At 40.4% G+C, this 19,142-nt stretch overlaps 3 protein-coding genes across 6 annotated transcripts; 1 reads left to right on the top strand and 2 right to left on the bottom strand.

Moving 5' to 3' along the window:
- Nucleotides 1–1,567: 1,567 nt before the first annotated feature.
- mettl21cb (methyltransferase 21C, AARS1 lysine b) lies at nt 1,568–3,631 on the top strand. Its single transcript, XM_069155234.1, has 3 exons — nt 1,568–1,711; nt 1,795–1,912; nt 3,231–3,631. The coding sequence occupies exons 1-3, from the start codon at nt 1,568–1,570 to the stop codon at nt 3,629–3,631; spliced, it is 663 nt and encodes a 220-aa protein (XP_069011335.1).
- Nucleotides 3,632–3,883: 252 nt separating this feature from the next.
- On the bottom strand, nt 3,884–8,515 carry LOC138201024 (rhodopsin kinase GRK1-like). Its single transcript, XM_069154113.1, has 7 exons — nt 7,644–8,515; nt 6,506–6,633; nt 5,729–5,886; nt 5,559–5,642; nt 5,330–5,454; nt 5,035–5,236; nt 3,884–4,936 (listed from the first exon to the last, which is right to left on the bottom strand). The coding sequence occupies exons 1-7, from the start codon at nt 8,340–8,342 to the stop codon at nt 4,647–4,649; spliced, it is 1,686 nt and encodes a 561-aa protein (XP_069010214.1). The 5' UTR covers nt 8,343–8,515; the 3' UTR covers nt 3,884–4,646.
- A 1,541-nt stretch (nt 8,516–10,056) lies between these two features.
- Nucleotides 10,057–18,682, bottom strand: LOC138201023 (transcription factor Dp-1-like). 4 transcript variants are annotated; one of them, XM_069154110.1, is made up of 13 exons: nt 18,457–18,682; nt 16,619–16,712; nt 16,162–16,245; nt 15,903–15,969; nt 15,539–15,660; nt 14,438–14,559; nt 14,126–14,291; nt 13,828–13,974; nt 13,674–13,742; nt 13,227–13,378; nt 11,816–11,982; nt 11,359–11,437; nt 10,057–11,237 (listed from the first exon to the last, which is right to left on the bottom strand). In XM_069154110.1, exons 3-13 carry the CDS (start codon nt 16,171–16,173, stop codon nt 11,099–11,101), a joined length of 1,242 nt encoding a protein of 413 aa, XP_069010211.1. In that variant the 5' UTR covers nt 16,174–16,245; nt 16,619–16,712; nt 18,457–18,682; the 3' UTR covers nt 10,057–11,098. The 4 variants fall into 4 exon arrangements, with proteins under 4 accessions (XP_069010211.1, XP_069010210.1, XP_069010213.1 ...); XM_069154109.1 differs by lacking the exon at nt 16,619–16,712; XM_069154112.1 differs by lacking the exon at nt 16,619–16,712 and having other exon boundaries at nt 18,537–18,682.
- Between the last annotated feature and the right edge of the window lie 460 nt (nt 18,683–19,142).

Genomic DNA, 19,142 nt, shown 5'->3' with positions numbered 1-19,142 from the left:
TTTTTAAAGTACTGGGAGGGGTCAGGATCATGCATCTTTTTCCCTGTCAGACATTATAAATCTCTCAACTCTGGCTGCCCTGTTTGGGTCAGGGGTGTGTCATAGACGATGCTGCTTCTATAAACACAAGAACACTGCAGAGAGAAGTGCACACGCAACAAGGGAAAAAAAAAAAAGAGGAGGATCCCACTTCATACAGGTACGAGTCACACTTTCTGACATAAGGTATTTAAATATTGTATTTACAGTTATTTACAGTTGTATCTTAGTGAGAAGAAGAAAATCAATATATTGCTTCCACATTTTAAAGTTCTTATAATTATTTAAAAAGTATACCAAACTGTATTCTTCATATTTACATTGAAATCTACCTGAATGTCCTTTTCATCTGAGCTGAAGAGCAGCCCGGTGTGTCCCCTGTATCCCTGCATTGTTGACCTCGGGGTTTAGCCAGCTGAGTTTCTGGGCTCCACACTGGAGTGCAGTGACGGCCAGAGAGACTAGTGGACTAAATCTAGTCTATACTGTATCCACTCCAACTCTGACTGAGCTTAAAATAAGCCACAATAACATAAATCACTTAACAAGCACACTAAAAATAAAACCCCCAATTCTTGGAAAGAGAAATTGAAAAAATTCAAAGGTTTGCATTAATACAGTAGTCGAAAAAGACTCGACTGATACGACAAAGAGGACACTAAGCAGGGACTGAATTTTATTATGAGACTGATTATTTGAGCAAATATTATTCATAGTAAGTTCTAATAAGTAAAGCTTTTTCTTATATTTACATTTTGCAGCTTGATGTATAATAGTATTATTTTTTGAAAGTAAACATTTTAAAATGTAATAATGTTAGATTGTAAAGCACACTGTACATCACGGCTGAACAAGCCTGATGTGTTTAAATAGAAAAAACACCTAAATGTTGAACTGTTATTTTTTTTTTTTTTTTTTTTTTTTTTTTTTTTTTTTTTTTTATATATAAAGGTTTAATAGGGACTGAAACACATGGGTTTAGTGTGAGTTTTAGTATGTTGAGGGTTTTTTTTAAAAATTGACCTATGATGGGATTTAAAACAATTCCTGCTGCAACAGTTTTGACCACTCACACTGATCCATGCCTTGGGAGTCTCCCAGAGTTTGGACTCTGCAACATTAGATTGCTGCTGCCAAGTTATTTGTTACACTGTAATGGTTGTCATGTCACAACAATATGTAGAGCTCATGGAGAGATCAGCCCCCGTCATGCCTGTCCTACAGAAGCACCCTGGACAGAGATGGGAGGACGATGAGAAGCAGGATGGGAAACTACATGTGGAGCAGGGGACCACAGATGAGGGTAACTTTGGATTCAACCCCTAAGATTATACTCAATGTCTGCTCAAACTGTATCTCTCATTGTCTGCTCTGCCTTTACAAGTCTAGTATTTATATCTCAGAGGAGCGTGAGCATCATTCAGTTTCATTTCTTAGAGATTTGTTACTCTGATCAATACTACTACATTGTTATAACCCGACTGTTCATGGCACTCGCTCCTCTACAACATCAACAGACCAAAACGTGATGGCAGCAGAGGCTCAGGGCAGAAGGAACATCTGGGAGCCGAGTGTTTACTACGCGCTGGGAAAGGAGTCCTTTTATTTTGCTGGACACGACATCAGCATCCGCGAGTCCATGGACACACATGGAGCTCTGATCTGGCCTGGGGTATGCACTGCCATGAACACAGCATCTCCACATTTCACTGGTCTGGTTCTTGTAAATGTGACGGTGACAATGATATTTTGTAGGCGATAGCTTTGTGCCGGCTCTTGGAGAATAACCAGCAACAAATGAACCTGATGGACAAAGCAGTGCTTGAGATTGGAGCTGGGACTGGTTTACTCTCCGTAGTGGCCAGTCTGCTTGGTAAGTGTCTTTTCATGATGAAGTTCACATGGTTTTATACAACCTGTAATGTATGTATGAAGCTTTGTCCACAAAAATGCCAATACTAACCGTTAGTTTTAAGTCATATTAATGACATGGTTAATCAATTTTGCAGGAAACTTTTTTGTAGTTTTTAGTTTTTGTACTTTTGCTTGTGAAAAAAGCAAGTCATAAAGGGTCTATTCTTTTGGATGCATAAATGTGCATACACTAAACTTTACAAAACGATTGACAATTGGTGATGGAACTCAAGTAAAAGTGCTGGTGTAACTAAAAACACTGGGGTTAATTGTTAGGGGACCATAACTATCCACCCACGCAAGATTTTACACATTGCAAACAGGCCAGTATAGTTGTAAAGATAGTTTGACACACAAAGTGATCATTGGATTGACGTTGTCATCCTTTAGCTCCTCCGTTCATCACACAGTGAAGACAAAAGAGTGTATTTATTCCCAAATTACTTTTCAGTGAAAGGAAAATGAATGTAAGCCGCAGTAACTTACCCTTCTTTTTCTTCATCTTTCTCTACTAATGGACACCTAAAACGAAATCCATGAAGTTAGAGCCATTCATTCTTAAGCACTTCCATATTCACAAGAATAACTCATTTAAACACGGATCTGAATGTCTCCTTTGTCTCTAAATATGCTGCCGGTCCTGCTGAAATATTCATTTGAGATATTACTCTTTGAGGGGATCAACGTCCAAATGAAGTCGTACATTGTTGGTGAAATATTCAAAGCAGTCTGTAAGATTCAAAACTTCTGAAAAGACACACAGTTTCATAAATATCACAGGAAGCGAGCCCACTGATACGGATATGAGAAAATGACTTAAAATTGAGCTTGTTTTTTTTTTTTTTTTTTTAATGTAGCTCTATGTGTACCATGTGCAAATTAAATAAAAAAGGGGCTTGGTATATTTCGTCTTATTGTCAACAAATCCCATGAAAAGACCAAAAGTCAACAAACTTTTAGTCCATCCCTCCATAAATTCTGGAGGTCTGAGTTTTAGGAATAAAACATGTTTTGTGCAGTTTTGGAACTCATTGATCCACCTTCATACAGAAACATGGTACCAGGTTTACTGAGTTAAAACAGTTGCTATAAACAGTTGGTGGGAAACTACTTATTCTAGTGTTAGCATGCGCATCAGTCAAAGCTTTCTTGGCCCTGCAAGAATGACTAGCTATAGTGCCTCATCATAAAACCCACAGCACCAGGTAGGACGAAACAATATGTCGTCGTCTTTTCATGTATATGTCTTTGGGGTTTTCCATCCACTTTTTTACCAGGTGCTTGGGTGATGGCCACTGACCTGCCGGACATCTTGTCTAATCTGACCTTCAACCTTCTGCGGAACACAAAGGGCCGCGCCCGCTACACCCCTCAGGTGGCTCCTCTATCCTGGGGTCAGGACCTGGAGCGAGACTTCCCCGACCCATCCTACCGCTACGACTACGTGCTCGCAGCTGATGTGGTCTATCACCATGACTGCCTTGAGGAACTGCTGAAAACTATGCAACACTTTTGCCGACCAGGAAGTCGAACGACACTGCTGTGGGCCAACAAGGTCCGGTTCCAGTCAGACCTGAGGTTCACGGAGTGCTTTAAGAGCAGTTTCAACACCACGCTGCTCACCGAGCTGCCACAGCAGGAGGTGAGGATATACAAGGCCACAGCCAAGGAGCTATAAGAGTGGCAGTCACCTGAGATATGAAAGGTTTTGTGTTTCATTTTTGAGGAAAACTGGAAACTCCATTTTCATTTCGCTGATTTACATCAATGTAAAGAAAAGTCTGGTTTTGATCTGTACTAACATGACATTCTTGGACAGTGCTGTAACCATTACTAAGCAGAAATGAAGTTCCTGACGCGAGTTTCCATTTGAATAAGCTATTTTATTTGCTAGTGCTTTTTCAAACATTTTATATTCCTGAATTTATTCAACTTTTGTTTAACAATTTGTTTTTGGAAATAAATCGATTTGTTGTAAACATTTCTCCTATATTCATATTCTTCTTATAACTTCTAGACTACATTTACATTTATCAAAGGTGCTCTGCTCCTGGCTATTCATATAAAGAGCTGATTGTTAACCATGAATTAAACCTTTAGGAAAATACTTTCAAAAAGCATGAAACATTGCATTTCTGCTGTCTTAGTTTTTGGTAATCCAACAGTTTTATATATATTCAAAACTATGAAAAAAAAAAAAGAAAAAAAAAAAAGCACTTTCCATTAAATGGCATACACTCTATAGGAGCATATATAAAGTAGAGGAATCTTACATGTTGAACATATGACTGTCACTGGATACCACAGCACTAAACTCCTGCTCAATAATGTCTAAAATACATTTTAAACTGAAAGCTGTACAATAAGTCAGCACACAAAGAGAAGGAGAGAGTGAGCAGATTAATGTTGAAAGAAAAGTAGAAGGAGTGAGAGGAAGAGACTGAAGTAACCGAAGAGGAAGAATTTACAACTAAATTTAAGCTCGAGTCCATTCCAGATTAAAAATCCACCTCATTTCTGTTCTTGTTGTTTCCCGTGTACACAAATAAAAGTCTGGCGAGACTCTGCGATCAGAAAGTTCAGAAGAGACTTGTGTCTGTTTTGAGAGCTCGAGTCTTCATCCCGCATGTTCTAAATGAAATGAAAGTCGGTACATCGTATGGTTAACGTGTTTTCAGTGTGTTTCAGGGACTCTACGACACGCTGCATGTTGATGACTTTGGCTGCTCCAGTATGGACTCCCTGCGGAGATCGTTAGGGAGGGAGCCTTCAGGGCCCCAAATATTGAGCTCTCCATAAATGCCCATGTCGATCATTTCCTCTTGCCAAGGGATTGGGATGTTGCCTGAGGAAAACTCGTCAAAAAAGGTCTTATCGGGATCCTCCAAGTTCACCCCCTTCACCGAGGAGAAAGCCCCGACGTCGTCCAGACTTTTCGCATACACCACTTTAGGGTCAGGGACGAAAGGAGGAGGTACAATACCTGAAGAAGTGAGAAAAGTAAATCAAAGAGTTGGTAGATTAAGACTATTTCTAGATTCAGAATCATCTTAAAGAAAAGTATAGAAAGTAGATTCATACCTGCATTTAGTTTCCTCCAATTAATGTCTTTGAAAAATGTGTGTGCTCTGATTTCATCACAGCACTCATTCTTAAAGCCCATCCTCTTATCAACCTCTCTGGCGAGCAACCCCTCACACAAGGCCTTTGCATGCTCACTGAAATTGTCGGGATAGTTCACCTCGCGATTCAACATACGTTCTTTCATCTCCTCACGCTCCACCTGAGCAGAAGACAAACAAGGTCTCGTGATATGATTCATTTCACAAAGGCTGATTTTTGTGGATTAAACAACGCATGTAGTGCAAAAACCAACCTTCTCCCCCCTGTTCCTGAATGGATTCTTTGCAGCCATGAACTCATACAAAGTCACCCCCAAAGTGAAGTAGTCGACGGAGGTGTCATACTTTTCTCCTTTCAGCATCTCTGGTGCCATGTACCCTGCAGCAAACAGGGATCAAACAAAAAAAGAGCTCCAATAAACTGTGAAGATACAGTGTCCACGTCAATATGAAACTGTTCACTGATTTTCAGTTGAGACCCACCTGGTGTCCCAGCGTAGCCTTTGGTCAAAGTTTTGCCTTCCTTCAGCTCCACAGCCAGACCCAAGTCAGATATACGCACATGCCCTGTTTTGATAAATTAAAGTATCTTAATCAGCTGTTAATTTAACATGGAGAAAGGAAAATGCACGTGTTGGATTAGAAATAATTACCGTCATTGTCAAGCAGCACGTTTTCTGGTTTGAGATCTCGGTAGATGATTCTTTTCTGGTGCAGATGCTCCATGCCCTGGATGATCTGAGCGATGTAGAAACAGGCTCTTGGCTCGTCAAAGCCTGGGTTGCTCTCATTCACCAGGTAGACATGGTACCTTCAGGGAACAGCGAACAGATGAGCTTTGGCTTCATAATATATTCATTGTTGGCTATCAGTATGCTCTCAATTTTGCAAACAGTCTGGGAACATTCAAATTTGATTTGCAAGAAATAACGATTTCTTTTAAATCAAGACATCTCACTTCAATTATTATTTTTTTTTTTTTACAAATAATCAAACCTAAAGTTGCCAATACTTTTTAAGGAACCCCACAGGGCTATTCTTGTGCATAAAATTAATTCTAGTCTTGTGTCTATTGAGAATAAAGGCTAAAATATTTGCAAAAACAAAGTTTGACGTCTCTTTTTCCATACATTTTACTGATAAAGATTTTTTCTATCTCACACATGCAACTGCACCTATGAGTACAGTTTTAGCTGTTAATAGCAAACTTATGTACAAATTATAACAAAAAATCCATCCTTCTCTCATCGAGGATGAATTGTGACACATGGACAATCATTAAGCTTTTGAATGAACTCCTCATGTTGGCAATGGAGATATTGAAAAGTTATTGCAGAAAAACAGGTTTTTATCAAATTAAAGTCTTGAGGGATGAGACACGTGCTACAGCTGTTGTTCATGTTGGTGTTTGGACACGAGTGTAAAGTTACTTTAGGTCTCCTCCATTCATGATGGTCATGACCAGACAAAGCTCGTCTTTTGTCTGGAAGGCGTACGCCAGTGACACAATGAAGCGACTGTGAACCTTCTCAAGGATGCGCTTCTCCACCATCGCCCCCTACAGGAGAAAATTAGGAAAGCCCGTTTGGAAAAATAATGCAGTGACATTTTTAAAAGAGAGAAAGAAAAAAAAAGTGAAACTACAAGGAAGTTTGTTCCATCAGATTGAAGTAAAGCGTGCAGGATGTTTTCAACTCCGCGCCATTTGCAAAAGAGGTTCTATTGCATTTCAAAGAATGACCTCAGACAAGTCAAGGGCAAGACATAACTGTGCCAAGGAGTTCCCTTCAGAAGAGCTTTTCAATAAAGCTCCCAGTAATCACTCTATCCCCGTCTCAGTGTTTAATACTGCAGGCTAAAGCCAAACGAGACAGAGGCAGGGACAAAGATGATTAGCACCGCTGGAGCCGGCTCAGTGCAAGGAACTTTCTCTGAAACATTAAGCCTGCAAAAGTCCTTTAATATTCAAATCCCTCTGCACTAAAAAAAAAAAAAAAAAAAAAAAAACTTTCAAAAAGAGCCCAGTGATTGCCTGAAATCAGACACCTTCATGTTGTGGTACATAACATTTAAACTGAACTCTTTTAATTAGCGCAGTCTGCTTTACTTCAAAATCCTTTTTCATTGAGATATCAACTTTTTTTGTTCATTTATTATTACCAAGCCCAAACTGAGATAACACATGTAAGCACAACATTGTAATTTGCTACACTAAAAACATTTTATTCGAAGCCATGTGGCTCAGCATGTTATCTCACTGATAACTTTTGTTTCTAGTTGCTTTGCAGATTAATATAAAAGACAGAAAATACAATCAACAAGAGTTATAACACATTATTATGGATTAAGCTACCCAAAAATAAGGTAGCTAAATTAGCCCATACGTTCCTGCATCATTAAAGGGATTTAATGCAAATACCTTCACTTGAGTATGATTTTGAAAGCATTTCTAAATTGTTATATTTTTACTTGAGTAAAGGAGTACTTCTTCCAGCACTGAGACTGAAGCTAAAGACCAATGACATGGGTAAAGGAGCATCTTATTAAGAGTGGCATTCATCCTCTCACCTCATAGCCTTTCCTTTTCTTCAGCCTCTTCTTGTTGAGTTTCTTACAGGCATAGAGTTTTCCAGTGGCTTTCGTCTGACAGGCCGACACCTCCCCAAACCCACCTTTCCCCAGCACACGGAAGTCCAGGAACCAATCTGCATCCATCGGCTGCATCTCCAGCCACTTCCACTGCAGGAACCTCTTCAGGTACATGCTCTCCAGGAAGAAAGTGTAGGGGGCGTCTCGCAGGTAGTTCAATGTCGTGGTCAGTGCCACGGCAAACAACTCATCTCCGACAGCCTCCAGGCCTTCCTTCACCTTCGCTATGACGTCCTCGGGCAGGAACGGGCAGTAGTGTTTGGCAGAGGCTTCCATGTACCGCTGGACAATCTTTGAGGCTTTCTTTGCCCTTTCGGAGTCCTCTGCCATGTCATAGTTCTCAATGTCTTTCCACAAACGACAGGACCCATGATACTCCTGGTTTGCATCCAAGAACTCCCTAAAGAGGCGCTTGCCGATGGGCTGGTTCACGCAGACTACGTCAAAGGCCAAATCTAGGGTGTCCGCCAGGCCCTCGCACACGGTGATGTGGGGCAGTTTGAGGCGAGAATGGTACTTCTTATCCCGAGCTGAAGCTGGATTGGCGCCATCGATGCTTCCACGAGCATTGATGTAAGCAGAATTTGCCACCACAGTGGTCAGGCCTCCGATATCCATGTCGCGGGTAGTTGACTGTTAGGCAATGCAAAGGGAAGACATTGAAAAAACAGAGGCTAAACGCTGCTAAGTGATGTGCGGGGATGAGGACGAGAAAATGACAAAGCAAGAGTGAGAAAACAGGAGACAGATCACAGAGGAGGAACCGAGGGAGCATGAGCGAGAGATGGGAACTCGAGACTGGTGTCTGAATTAGATCCCAGCACACTTTGAGCACTGTCCCACCCCCATTCACGCAACACACACACACACACACACACACACACACACACACACACACACACACACACCTGAGTCAACACCTTTTGGTAATCCATTAACACCCCAATGCCCCAGACAAAGTGTGCGAGCACATGCTGGAACAGAACAACACAAGCAGCATATGCAGGAGTGTCACCACTCAGTCAACTGGAAAAATACAATTATTGTTCATACAGACTGTAATCAATCTGTTGCTCGGAAATAAAAGCTAAGATTCAGTTAAAATAATGGGAGGCCTGCCGATAGCCGCATTATAGCAGAATTTCTTTTCACACAATAAATGTACTTACAATATAAAATGTACGTCGGAAATATTACTTGGTAGTTTCAACAAATTAACTTCAATTCAAACTTTACGCTGCATTCTTACACAGGTCGGTGTTTAGTCGCCCATCATTTACATCCCTTTGTGACTATTATGGATATGAAGGATTATTATAGCAACCAATTTCAGTGTACATTAAAGCATGTCAGCGCTGTCTTATCACTCGGCTGATTTTATCTGCCGATATTGGCCATCTCAGATACATCAGTGTTGCCATATATGTAGGGCAATATGCGGCAATATAAAACCTATTTTTTTTCAGAACATAATGTCGATCTTATGTTTTTTATTTTTGTGTTATTCTTAATTATCAACAGAACAAACAGCCCTGTCATCACTTGATGCTACTATTATAAACACTCCACCTCTTGGGGCCCTAAAAGGGTTTACACCTCTCCCTACTGTATACAGTAGCACTCCCAAACACCTGCTGAAAGTCTCTGATGTGAAAAATGTGTCAAAACTCCCTTTAAAAGAAACTTAAAAAAATATGAATCCACGCTTTAGCAACCAAGTGGAAATACACCTTAAATGACATTCAACATGGTGTGCCCTCGTAGGATCCGATTTAATAACCAACAAGGCCAGACACACAACAAAAATACGACATCTTATCCAGCGCCTGCAGCATGTGCTTCATTTGGGCTCTTATCGGTTCTCCATGTCAAAAACATTTGGCCAAACCTCATAAAAAAGAAAAAGGGTCCAGTCTTCTTGTTAAAACCTCCCCTTGTAAAGCCATGTCTCTATTAAGATCCACTGCTGACAAATATAAAACAATGGTAGCAAAATAAAAGAATCAATGGTTAAAGGAGCGCACAATCAACTGTTCTCACCTCAGACATCCTCTTGTGTTTCTACCATCTACAGCAGCTGTCGACTGGCTTTCCTCTGAAAAGAAGAGACCTCCCCAAACCCACCGTTCTCTAACTAGTGGATGTCTAAGAGCCACTTTGCGCCCAAGTGCCGAGCCATTCATTCACCAGTTCCTCGAAACGGATAGATTGACAACAGGAAGCCTGCATATTTAACTTGTTTGGGATATGATGTGTGCCGTCAGCCAATTCCTCTAACTTTAAATAAGTAAATGTTCTTCTAGACAGACTCTCATGAATTGTAGATAGAAACTTATTAAAACAATCTATATTTAATTTGCAAACTTATATTAGATTACAGAAAAGGTATTTGGAAGAGTCAGTACATGTGTTGCTCAGTTTTAAAAGGGAGATCTTTGAAGGGAGTACATCAAGACTTATACAACCACACATTTTGTTACATCAATAATTTTTCAAGGTCTATCTTTACCACTGGCCTCTAAAGGATACTAATAAGCTACAATCGTCGTAGGATTCATATACGTAATTAACAAACAAAGCTTATTTACCTATCAGGAGCCTGGGTTATGAAAGTCTTTACCTTGCTGCTGCCATTATTGTAAACACTACCAAGGCGTTAACAGGGCGGTGATGGAGGATTCTTGAACTCCAGAATACAAAAAAAGAAAAAGAAAAAAAAAAAAAACCCTAGCAAACAAGATCAAGAAAGCAGCTGCCTACAGAACAGAAGGAAGCCAGCCCAACACAATGGGGGATAAGAAACTATTTCAAATAATTGCCCAGAACACAAAACAAAAGAACGTAACAACACATCTGATGGAGCCCCATCCTGGGATGCCATGGCAACTGTATTAGGCCATTCAGAATCCATGTTGTTGCACTAACACAGCATGTTAAAGCAGACGTTTTGGCCATCTTGGAACATTTTGATCATCCTCATGTCTGCTATATGTAATTGCAAAATAATAAGAATAACTATTCAAACAGGTACATTATACATTCTCCAACAGCAGTAAGTTTTACAGAGATTTTTTTTTTTAGTGGGATGGCTTATTGAGAAGTGGATTAGACATACAAAGACTTCAGGTGGCAGGTCCACACACTACAGTTCCCTTGGACGACACCTCCCCCAGAGCTGTGGTGCAGGTGCACGTGATTCAGGAGCAGAAAAAAGGTGGGTGCAAGAAACACCTCGGTTCTTTCAAAATTCATCTACACCCCTGAGAAAGCCAGACAGAAATACAGGAACACGAGAAACACGCAAGTGGACAAAATTCCCACGGTGAAGGTGGTTTGAAGGACTGTGCTTGTTGGAGTGGCGAGGCTTAGGTAGGTTAGTCTTCGTCATCATTCTCGTCATACTCTTCCTCGTCATCGTCATCCCCCATGTAAGACACTGGAGTCTCCACACGAGACCCACTGTAGTGAGAGTCATTTGAGCTGGAGGCCATTGTGCCATCAGTGCAACCATCACTGAAGAAGTGGAAAAGTGAAACGTGGTTAGGAAATGAGTGAAAGGTGGATTAAAAACGTGCAGAGTGCCCATCCGCTGTCTGTCTCACTCATAAGTTATTTTATATTTAAGACCTCTTACCTGCTTGCAGGGTAACGGGTTCCATTAGCAGAGGATCCTCCAGTGATGTAGACGTTACTGATGGGGCCTTTTGCCATCTCTGGATAAAAATAAATATTCAAGATGAATCCTGAACTCATCTCTCTTCAGCAGTCCTACCACTGTTTGAATGTTGCCCTCGGCAGGTAGCAAACACTGTAAATAGGCATGCTACGGCATTATCCAACGACTTAAACAACATTGGGTGGAGGCCCGGGACACAAGGTCCCGAAGAGGGACCCCCGGAGACTGAGATAACAATCTTCTCGACTTCAACTGCAGGTAAAGACTAAAATCTCGGACCCGTAGCATCACTTGTTCTTTTACTCATCTCCTAACCAAAACAAGCTTTAATAAAAATGTCTTAATGCCAAGCAGAAAGCAGTGTTTGCTTTGCTTTAACAGATCACTTCATGGAGAGGACGTGTGCGGCACTTACCTATAACGTAAGGCTCCAGAGCTTTAGGCACCAGGCTGCGTGCAACCTTCAGGTTCTCTGGAGAACATTTTCCCACCTCCAAACCACAGGCCATGCCCATACGTTTCAGCACCTCGATGTCATCGTGGATCTCAAACATGCTGTCGAAATTGAACAAATACTCGAACCTGCAGATGAAGGAAGACATAGGAAATGAGGAGTTAATCAGGAACACGTTTTTCTAAACCACCTTTAAAAGTAGTCCAAGGAGTACAGACTGAAACAGAAGACTAGAGAGCATACTGAACAGAAATACTAGAAATGTAAAGTACGAGATGTTGTGCAATGTTCAGTTGACTCCACCAGTGTACTGGTGGTTTGGCCAGTTAGAAATTTGAAGTTATACATCTAATTTGGAAACATATCCATTATGTTATGAAGAGAATGAAAGAACACTTTTGAATCCAAGAGATTTTAAAGAATGCGACCAACATATATTTATTGACAACCAATAAATATTGACAACTTTGGATACAGAAACTGCAAAAGGAACTTTTTTTTTTGCTTTATTTCATAGCTACAAAGAATTTACCTAAATGGTCTAACCAGGCTCGCCTTTTTCCTCACTTATCTACTCCTGCAGATCATCTAAATATAAATGTGTGAAAAAGTTACGTGAAAAAACAGCACATTTATCAGTGCCATGTTAAAATAGGACTTCTTGCAGATTGTTACAGTACATTTGAGCCTCAGTGTCTACGCGAGCGTATCAAAGCTTCTTTACATTTCCCTTCAAACCAATGCTCCCCCACTAGGAGGACAAGTGTTTGCTGCAGATTATAGGACTATTTAGATGTACTCTCACTCATACTAATGGAACTCTAGTGTCAATTCATTGTGTATGAAGAGTTTTTACAAACCTTAGGTTTTGTCTCTCATTTTATGTCAGCCTTAATTATTATGTTGTGTTAGACTTCAGTCCCAGTAAACTAGTCAGCTGCTGAATATCATATTTTGAAATGTTGAGTCATCTCCACAAGAAATTGCATCATTATTGTCATCACACGCCTCCTGACATCAAACATTAATAGCTTGGCACTGACACATGACATCCAAATCACCATTGGCCTAGTTGCCAAGGACTGGAAAACTATAAACCTGCCATTAATAAACTTGACTGCAGTGATAAGATATACATTACAGACAACCAGGTTTCTTTCCTTGAATAATAAATGTGATTGGACAGCTGTGTGGAGATGAATCTCTTCTATTTGTTATTCGACTGCTTGTGGAAAACTTTTGAGTACAACCCAATGCAACACCATTAATGCCGACTGGCCTGAAAATGTGTGCTCTTTTTTTAACTTCATGCGCTGCTCTATTAACATAAAAGTAAGGTCAACTTGACAAAACACAGCTGACGATCACATACTTGTCATTGGAGATGCTGCAGTCGATGACAGTTTTCTTGCTGGTGTTGACGATAATAAAAGGAAGGTGGATGATGGAGTTGGGAGGCGGCGGTCTGTTTGCCTGCTGCTCTGTCTGTCTGTTCCGCTGAACCAGGTTCTTAAAAGCTATTTGCTGGAAGAAAAGATCAAAGAAAGATGAAAACTCGGGAGGCAGCGACACAGAGAACTCCGTTTAGATTGAGGTCACACTTGAAATTTAAAAAATAAAACATTTCTGCCACGTTCTTCAGCAACGCAACTTCCACAGCTGGCATCACCATAATGGAGAATGTTATGTGCATTACTGAAAAGCATGAAATTAAACAGCTTTTATTAATCCTGCCTCACGCAGAGCTAACATCTGATATAAAGGCTACATTTATAGACAGCCCTGAAAACACAAGCAGAAACAATCGTTTCATTCCCACCTGCAGTATGAGCTCCTGAAGCTGTGATTGTTTCTGCTTAATTCTCTCCAGCCGCCTTTGTCTCTCCACCTACAGACGATACAAAGAAACAATGGTTAAGAGATAAAAGAGGTAAAAGGCAGCGTGAGAATGGTCTTTTTTAGTGTGTTTCTACCTCGAGGTTTTGGCACTCCTGCGCCGAGTTGGTGGGCAGACCAATCCATTTGATTTCTTTTTTCTCTTTAGAAATAATGTTCATGGCCATGAGCACATTAAGTGCATCGTAAACACGCCGCCGAATGTTCTTCTGGTCATACACGTGCTAAAATGGAGAATAAGGATTCAAAATATCCACAAAATATTTGAATTGTACAAAGGTGTGTTCAAATACAGCAGAACATATGCACTAATTTAAAACGTTTCTGTTAGGTCTACGTCGTTTTGAGATCATGTCGTGCCGCTGGAGGCCTCACCGAGTCGTTCGGTGACATGTGGTTGTCTGCGGAGCTGAATTCTGCGACCAGTTCATCTGCCACTTCATTGTAGGTGGTTACTCCTTTCTTCTGCACCTTCTCGCACACCTTCATGGAGAAATGCCTCAAGCCTTTCCCATTCTTTTCCCCTTTCTTGCCACGCTTTCTGTGGACAGAACATATCCCCATATCACACTGTTTTCTTTACAGGAAATAAGCCTCGACACGCAATACAAATTTTCATTTTTATCTCCATGGAGCTCCACAATAATGTTCCAAGCTTTTGAATTTAAGGCCCTTTTGAGGACTTACCCCGATGACCAAGGAGAGGCGTCGGCTGGTTGACTCTGAGTGAGGAACTGGGAACTGGGTGTGTGTGGACTGTTTACCAAAATGGTATTTGATACTGTAGGCCTCTGCGGTGTTCCAATCACCTACAAAAGGAGAGGACAGCAGAAGGGCAAGATAATATGAATACTCCACATGGTGATAATCTTGTGAGGAAGGGAACATAAAACTAGTTCTTTACTAATATTCAATGTTGATACATGATGAGATTAATACATTTCTACAGCTGCATACTAAAAAATGAGTTATGTTTAACTGCAGGGATTAGATAACATTACATAGAAACTCAATGAGTCACTTCAGTCTCCTCAGGAAGAGCATCCCCCACTGAAAGCTGCACGTTGTCACCCTCAACACAAGCTGGAATTATTTAGTGCTTTTAATTAGTGAACACTGACAAATGGATCCAAAGCAGCAAAGATAAATTACAATAATTTCATTTCATCTGTAACATTTTCTTTTTTAATCAAATTATTTAAGATATATATATATATATATATATATATATATATATATATATATATATATATATATTGTGCTGAAATAATTGCCACTGACAATTGTTTTCAATACCATTTTAACACAGGAAGAATACATTTAGTATTTTAGACTTTTTTATTGACAAATAAATGAATGACAGGAATGTGGCCGGTGAAAGAAATTGCTTAAAATTGGCATCCCTATAAGTAATAAGAGGCATCTAGGAGCTAGGTGATCTAAGGGGTTATCTAAGCTGATTCCCGTTATGTATACATTCTTTGAATATAATGGGATGATGGGTGTAATCCTGCTGACTGTGAAGTTGATAAGCTTAGGATCAACTGCCTCCACCTACCCACTGCCCGGTCACCTCACAATGATAATGGAGGGGCTTACACAACAGTAAGACAGATCAGAAAAAAAACAAAACTAACCAGGAAGCCAAACTGTACACAAATTCATCTGCAGGTCACGGATACAATTTCATCCCAACCCAAACCTATTTCATGTATTGACGGGCTGTGAACTCTCATACAAAAGTGGCTGCGAAGGCATATAAGCCTGACATTAAAGGACCTCACTCACCATGTGTGGCAAATGTTGCATGTGTGCAGCAATATTGACATTGGAAGGCCCAAGGGTTTTGGGTAGTAGCTGTTTGGCCACTGGGACAGCTGTAGGCTGGACAGTAACCAAGGAAAGGACACCTTAACAGAAGACACAAGAAGAACAGTAAGATGGAGAGCTGTTGATTGATACTGCATTGCCCCCTATCGTCCGCCTAGCAGCACATAGGCCTACTCCTGAAGAGAAATCTCCTTTGTGGGATTGGCAGTCAATCAAACGTGACTGTATGTGATGTCCCCCCCCAAAAAAAAAAAAAAAAAAAAAAAACACTGCACGCTACATGTACAATTTCTACAGAGAAACAACTATTGGTAAGTTATACCTTTGCTAGGGCTCAGATTCTGATCGATGAAAACCTTCAGCTCTCCATTTGTTTCAATCAGACCAGCCTGTGAAGGACAAACATTTAACGCACTGCAAAAATCATAGAAATAAAGACGCATTTAAACAAACACAGCAGAAAGACCGCCATACAACTGATGCCTAAAGTGGGTTTTACTAACAGATGTATGGCTACATCACTTGTAAATAATGCCAAGTAATAAAATGTTCCCCATTAATTGTTGTATATTATTACTTACATCTTTAGCCATGATCCCAAAGGACCGAAAGGAGTTGAGCTTCAGGCTAAAAAGATTTTCCTGTCAGTCCCCCTCTTCAGACTCCTGCAGAAAGAAAAGAGGACAAACCATTAAATAATGAGCAACACATTTCCCAACAGTATTTTCTTCCAGTTCAAAAGATATCTCCGCTGTAAATTTGGGAGTCAAATTTGAACTTTTGAAAAGCCAAGGCCCATTTGAACAGCTTGGTACGAGCACACTGTTGAAAGCTAACCACATCACTTGCGTTAGCTTTAGGAAGTCTCTCTCTGCAATTCACAACTGATGAGGGGGAAGAAAAAAAACCGCACAGATTTCACACCAAACTCAAAACACCACGCTGCTTTAGGAGAAGCTGCTTCTCAATGCACCGTCGTATGCAGAAAAAAAAAAAGAAATAAAAACCCCGCATTAAATTAAACCATCCCACACTCACAACTTTTTACCACGCGAGGTGTGCACAAGGCACAAGGCCTACTTCAAGGTACCGAGCACCGTCCGGAGGAGAAGCAGCCCCCGTCCAACTTCTGCTGCAGGTCACACACACACAAAATTTAAATAATAATAAAAAAAAATTTAAAAAAAAAAACAACAACACATGCTCAACTTTTTTTTTTTTTTTTACCACAACAGCGCAAAAAAAAAAAAAAAAAAAAAAAATGCTCGCGTAACCGCACCGGCGGTGCCGCACGGTTACGGACAAACAAAACGCACACACTCCGCGCGCGGGCGGGCGGTAAACAACAAAAACAAAACAAAACAAACAACAACAAAAACAAAAACCCAGCAACACACGTCGAAAACAAAAACGGAACAAGCTCCTCGTCGGACCGCAGCTAGCTCGCAACTGTGTGCTTGCTAACGAGCTCGCTTTTGCGTTAGCTCGCTAAGTTAGCTCGTGCACGTTGTTTTTTTTTTGTTGTTTTTGTTTGGTTTTTTTTGGAGACGATTCGCATAAAATGAGAAATCGTCGCTTTGCGTGCTGCATATTGCGGCCGCGAGTTTTTTTTTTTTTTGTTTTTTAATTTAATTTTTTTTTTTTAACGTCACCGGTTGAACGAAGTTAAATTTTTTTTTTTTTTTTTTTTTTTTGGGGGGGGTTTGACTCTTGTGCACTTACAACGAGCGCACTTCTCTCTCTGCTCGTCCCCCTCCGACCGGCTGTTGTTGTTGTTGTGTTTGGGACATTTGAGAATGGAGGAAGAGGAGGTCTGAATCCTCCTCCGGCACGACAGGAAACTCAAATAAAAGCAACGTCGAGCTACTTTTCATCCATTATTATTATTATATGCTGTCTAAAATAAAATAATAATTAAAAACAACACGTCGTTTTGGAGTATTTTAAGTTCTTCCTTCGCGTCTCGTATTTCTTGCTGAGCAGCTGTCGTTTTCACACTTCAAAAATAAATAATAATTAAAAAGTAAATACATGTTTCACAATCAAAGTTAAATACTTATTACTAGTAATTACATTTAGTTGGTTAGTTATTTATGTTTTATTGCCCAACTGAGGACTTCTTATCGTCAAGCCAACAACAAACACAATTCCCCAAGTTATTATTATTATTATTATTAAAAAAATAATAATAAAAACGAGCTCGACGTTACGTTTAAAAAAGCTTAAATACTATTTTATCATCTTGTATTCAGCTGGTTATAGTTGTTTTTAATTTTTGTACGACACGTTTTTTTATCGACTTTACGATGACTAACTTAACGGCTCCACCAGATACGTGTTTGTTCGACATTTAAACGTTGTTGTTGTTTGTTTGTTTGTTTGTTTGTTTGTTTGTTTGTTTGTGTGACGGCCGTTAGAAGAAGCCTCCAGGAGGGATGTCGGTTAAATCTGACCGAAGGCTCGTTTCACCGCCGCCGCTACTTCAAATCCCCGTAAAAAAAAACAAAAAAACAACAACAACATAGATAACAAAACGACTTGTACTTTGTTGTTGTTGTTGTTGTTTTTGCTGGACTAAGCGATGCAAACTTTTGTTGTTTTTTTTGTTGTTTTTTTTTTTTTTAGCGACGCGCTGCAGAAACTCGGGACCTTTTCCGGGCCGCTTTTGTTAGCCCGCAATGCTAACGGACGAGCTAACGGACGAGCTAACACCACCACCACCACCACCTCCACCACCTCCACCTCCACCTGTCATCCGACAACACAAGCCAGAATTTTGCGTTCGAGTTTAACGTGTATATATACATATATCTAACGTCAGGACCGCTTTCATCGGCTAAATCGGTGTCCACACGGGGTCAGTGAACGCATCTTACCCGGTGCGCTTCTCAAGTTAGCAAGTCCGTTAGCTTAGCCTTCTCTCTCTTTTCTTTTTTCTTTTTTTTTATCCACTCACTGCCAACAAGCAGCGGACTCTCTCTCTCACACACAATCCGATCTTGGCGGTGTCTCGCTGCAGCGGCGTCTGATTGGACAGCGCGGAGCAGGACGACAGCAAAGCAGTCAAGAGTAGTTCATGCCCACAAACTGCCTTCTTTCCCGGGGACCGGCGGATGCCGACCGGCTTTCCGGGGAGGCGCGTATACCGCCCCCTGCCGGGCGGGAGTGTGAAGTGTGAGGTGTGAGCGCACCGTTTTATCTTTTTTGTTTGTTTTTATTTCACTTTTTACTTCGCTGAATTTCCTTAGTTGGATATATATATATTTTTTTTTTTTACTTCAATACATTTTCCCTCAGAATCTAAGTTACTTTATGTGATCGAATTAGAATAATTGAAAGAAAAGCAGGTCTGGTGAATCAGATGGATTTAGGTTAGGTTAGGTAGTTACTTTATTCATCCCCGAGGGGACTTTTTTTTTTCGCTACAGCAGCATACAGAAAGCAATAAGATAATAATAGAATAATAGAAAAGCAATAAAATAGCAGTAAAAAATATCAAATGCACAGTATATACAGTACAGTGTATATATTATATACAAACAACCAAGAAACACAGACAACA

Source organism: Embiotoca jacksoni, unplaced genomic scaffold (genome assembly GCF_022577435.1).
Source record: "Embiotoca jacksoni isolate LCO1_2020_lvr unplaced genomic scaffold, fEmbJac1.0.p SCAF_2, whole genome shotgun sequence".
Taxonomy (NCBI): Eukaryota; Metazoa; Chordata; class Actinopteri; family Embiotocidae; genus Embiotoca; species Embiotoca jacksoni.
This window is presented reverse-complemented; position numbering and strand designations above follow the sequence as displayed.

What these genes read in the sequence shown, in the direction of transcription:
- mettl21cb (XM_069155234.1), top strand. Translation starts at nt 1,568, where the DNA reads ATGGCAGCAGAGGCTCAGGGCAGAAGGAACATCTGGGAGCCGAGTGTT. An exon ending in GAGCTCTGATCTGGCCTGGG is followed by an intron (nt 1,712 to 1,794) that starts GTATGCACTGCC and finishes GATATTTTGTAG; the next exon opens with GCGATAGCTTTGTGCCGGCT. An exon ending in CGTAGTGGCCAGTCTGCTTG is followed by an intron (nt 1,913 to 3,230) that starts GTAAGTGTCTTT and finishes CTTTTTTACCAG; the next exon opens with GTGCTTGGGTGATGGCCACT.
- LOC138201024 (XM_069154113.1), bottom strand. Translation starts at nt 8,342, where the DNA reads ATGGATATCGGAGGCCTGACCACTGTGGTGGCAAATTCTGCTTACATC. An exon ending in AGGCTACGCTGGGACACCAG is followed by an intron (nt 5,455 to 5,558) that starts GTGGGTCTCAAC and finishes TGTTTGCTGCAG; the next exon opens with GGTACATGGCACCAGAGATG. An exon ending in TCAGGAACAGGGGGGAGAAG is followed by an intron (nt 5,237 to 5,329) that starts GTTGGTTTTTGC and finishes TCTTCTGCTCAG; the next exon opens with GTGGAGCGTGAGGAGATGAA.
- LOC138201023 (XM_069154110.1), bottom strand. An exon ending in GCCTCTCCTTGGTCATCGGG is followed by an intron (nt 14,292 to 14,437) that starts GTAAGTCCTCAA and finishes TTCTGTCCACAG; the next exon opens with AAAGCGTGGCAAGAAAGGGG. An exon ending in TGCAGCATCTCCAATGACAA is followed by an intron (nt 11,983 to 13,226) that starts GTATGTGATCGT and finishes CTTCATCTGCAG; the next exon opens with GTTCGAGTATTTGTTCAATT.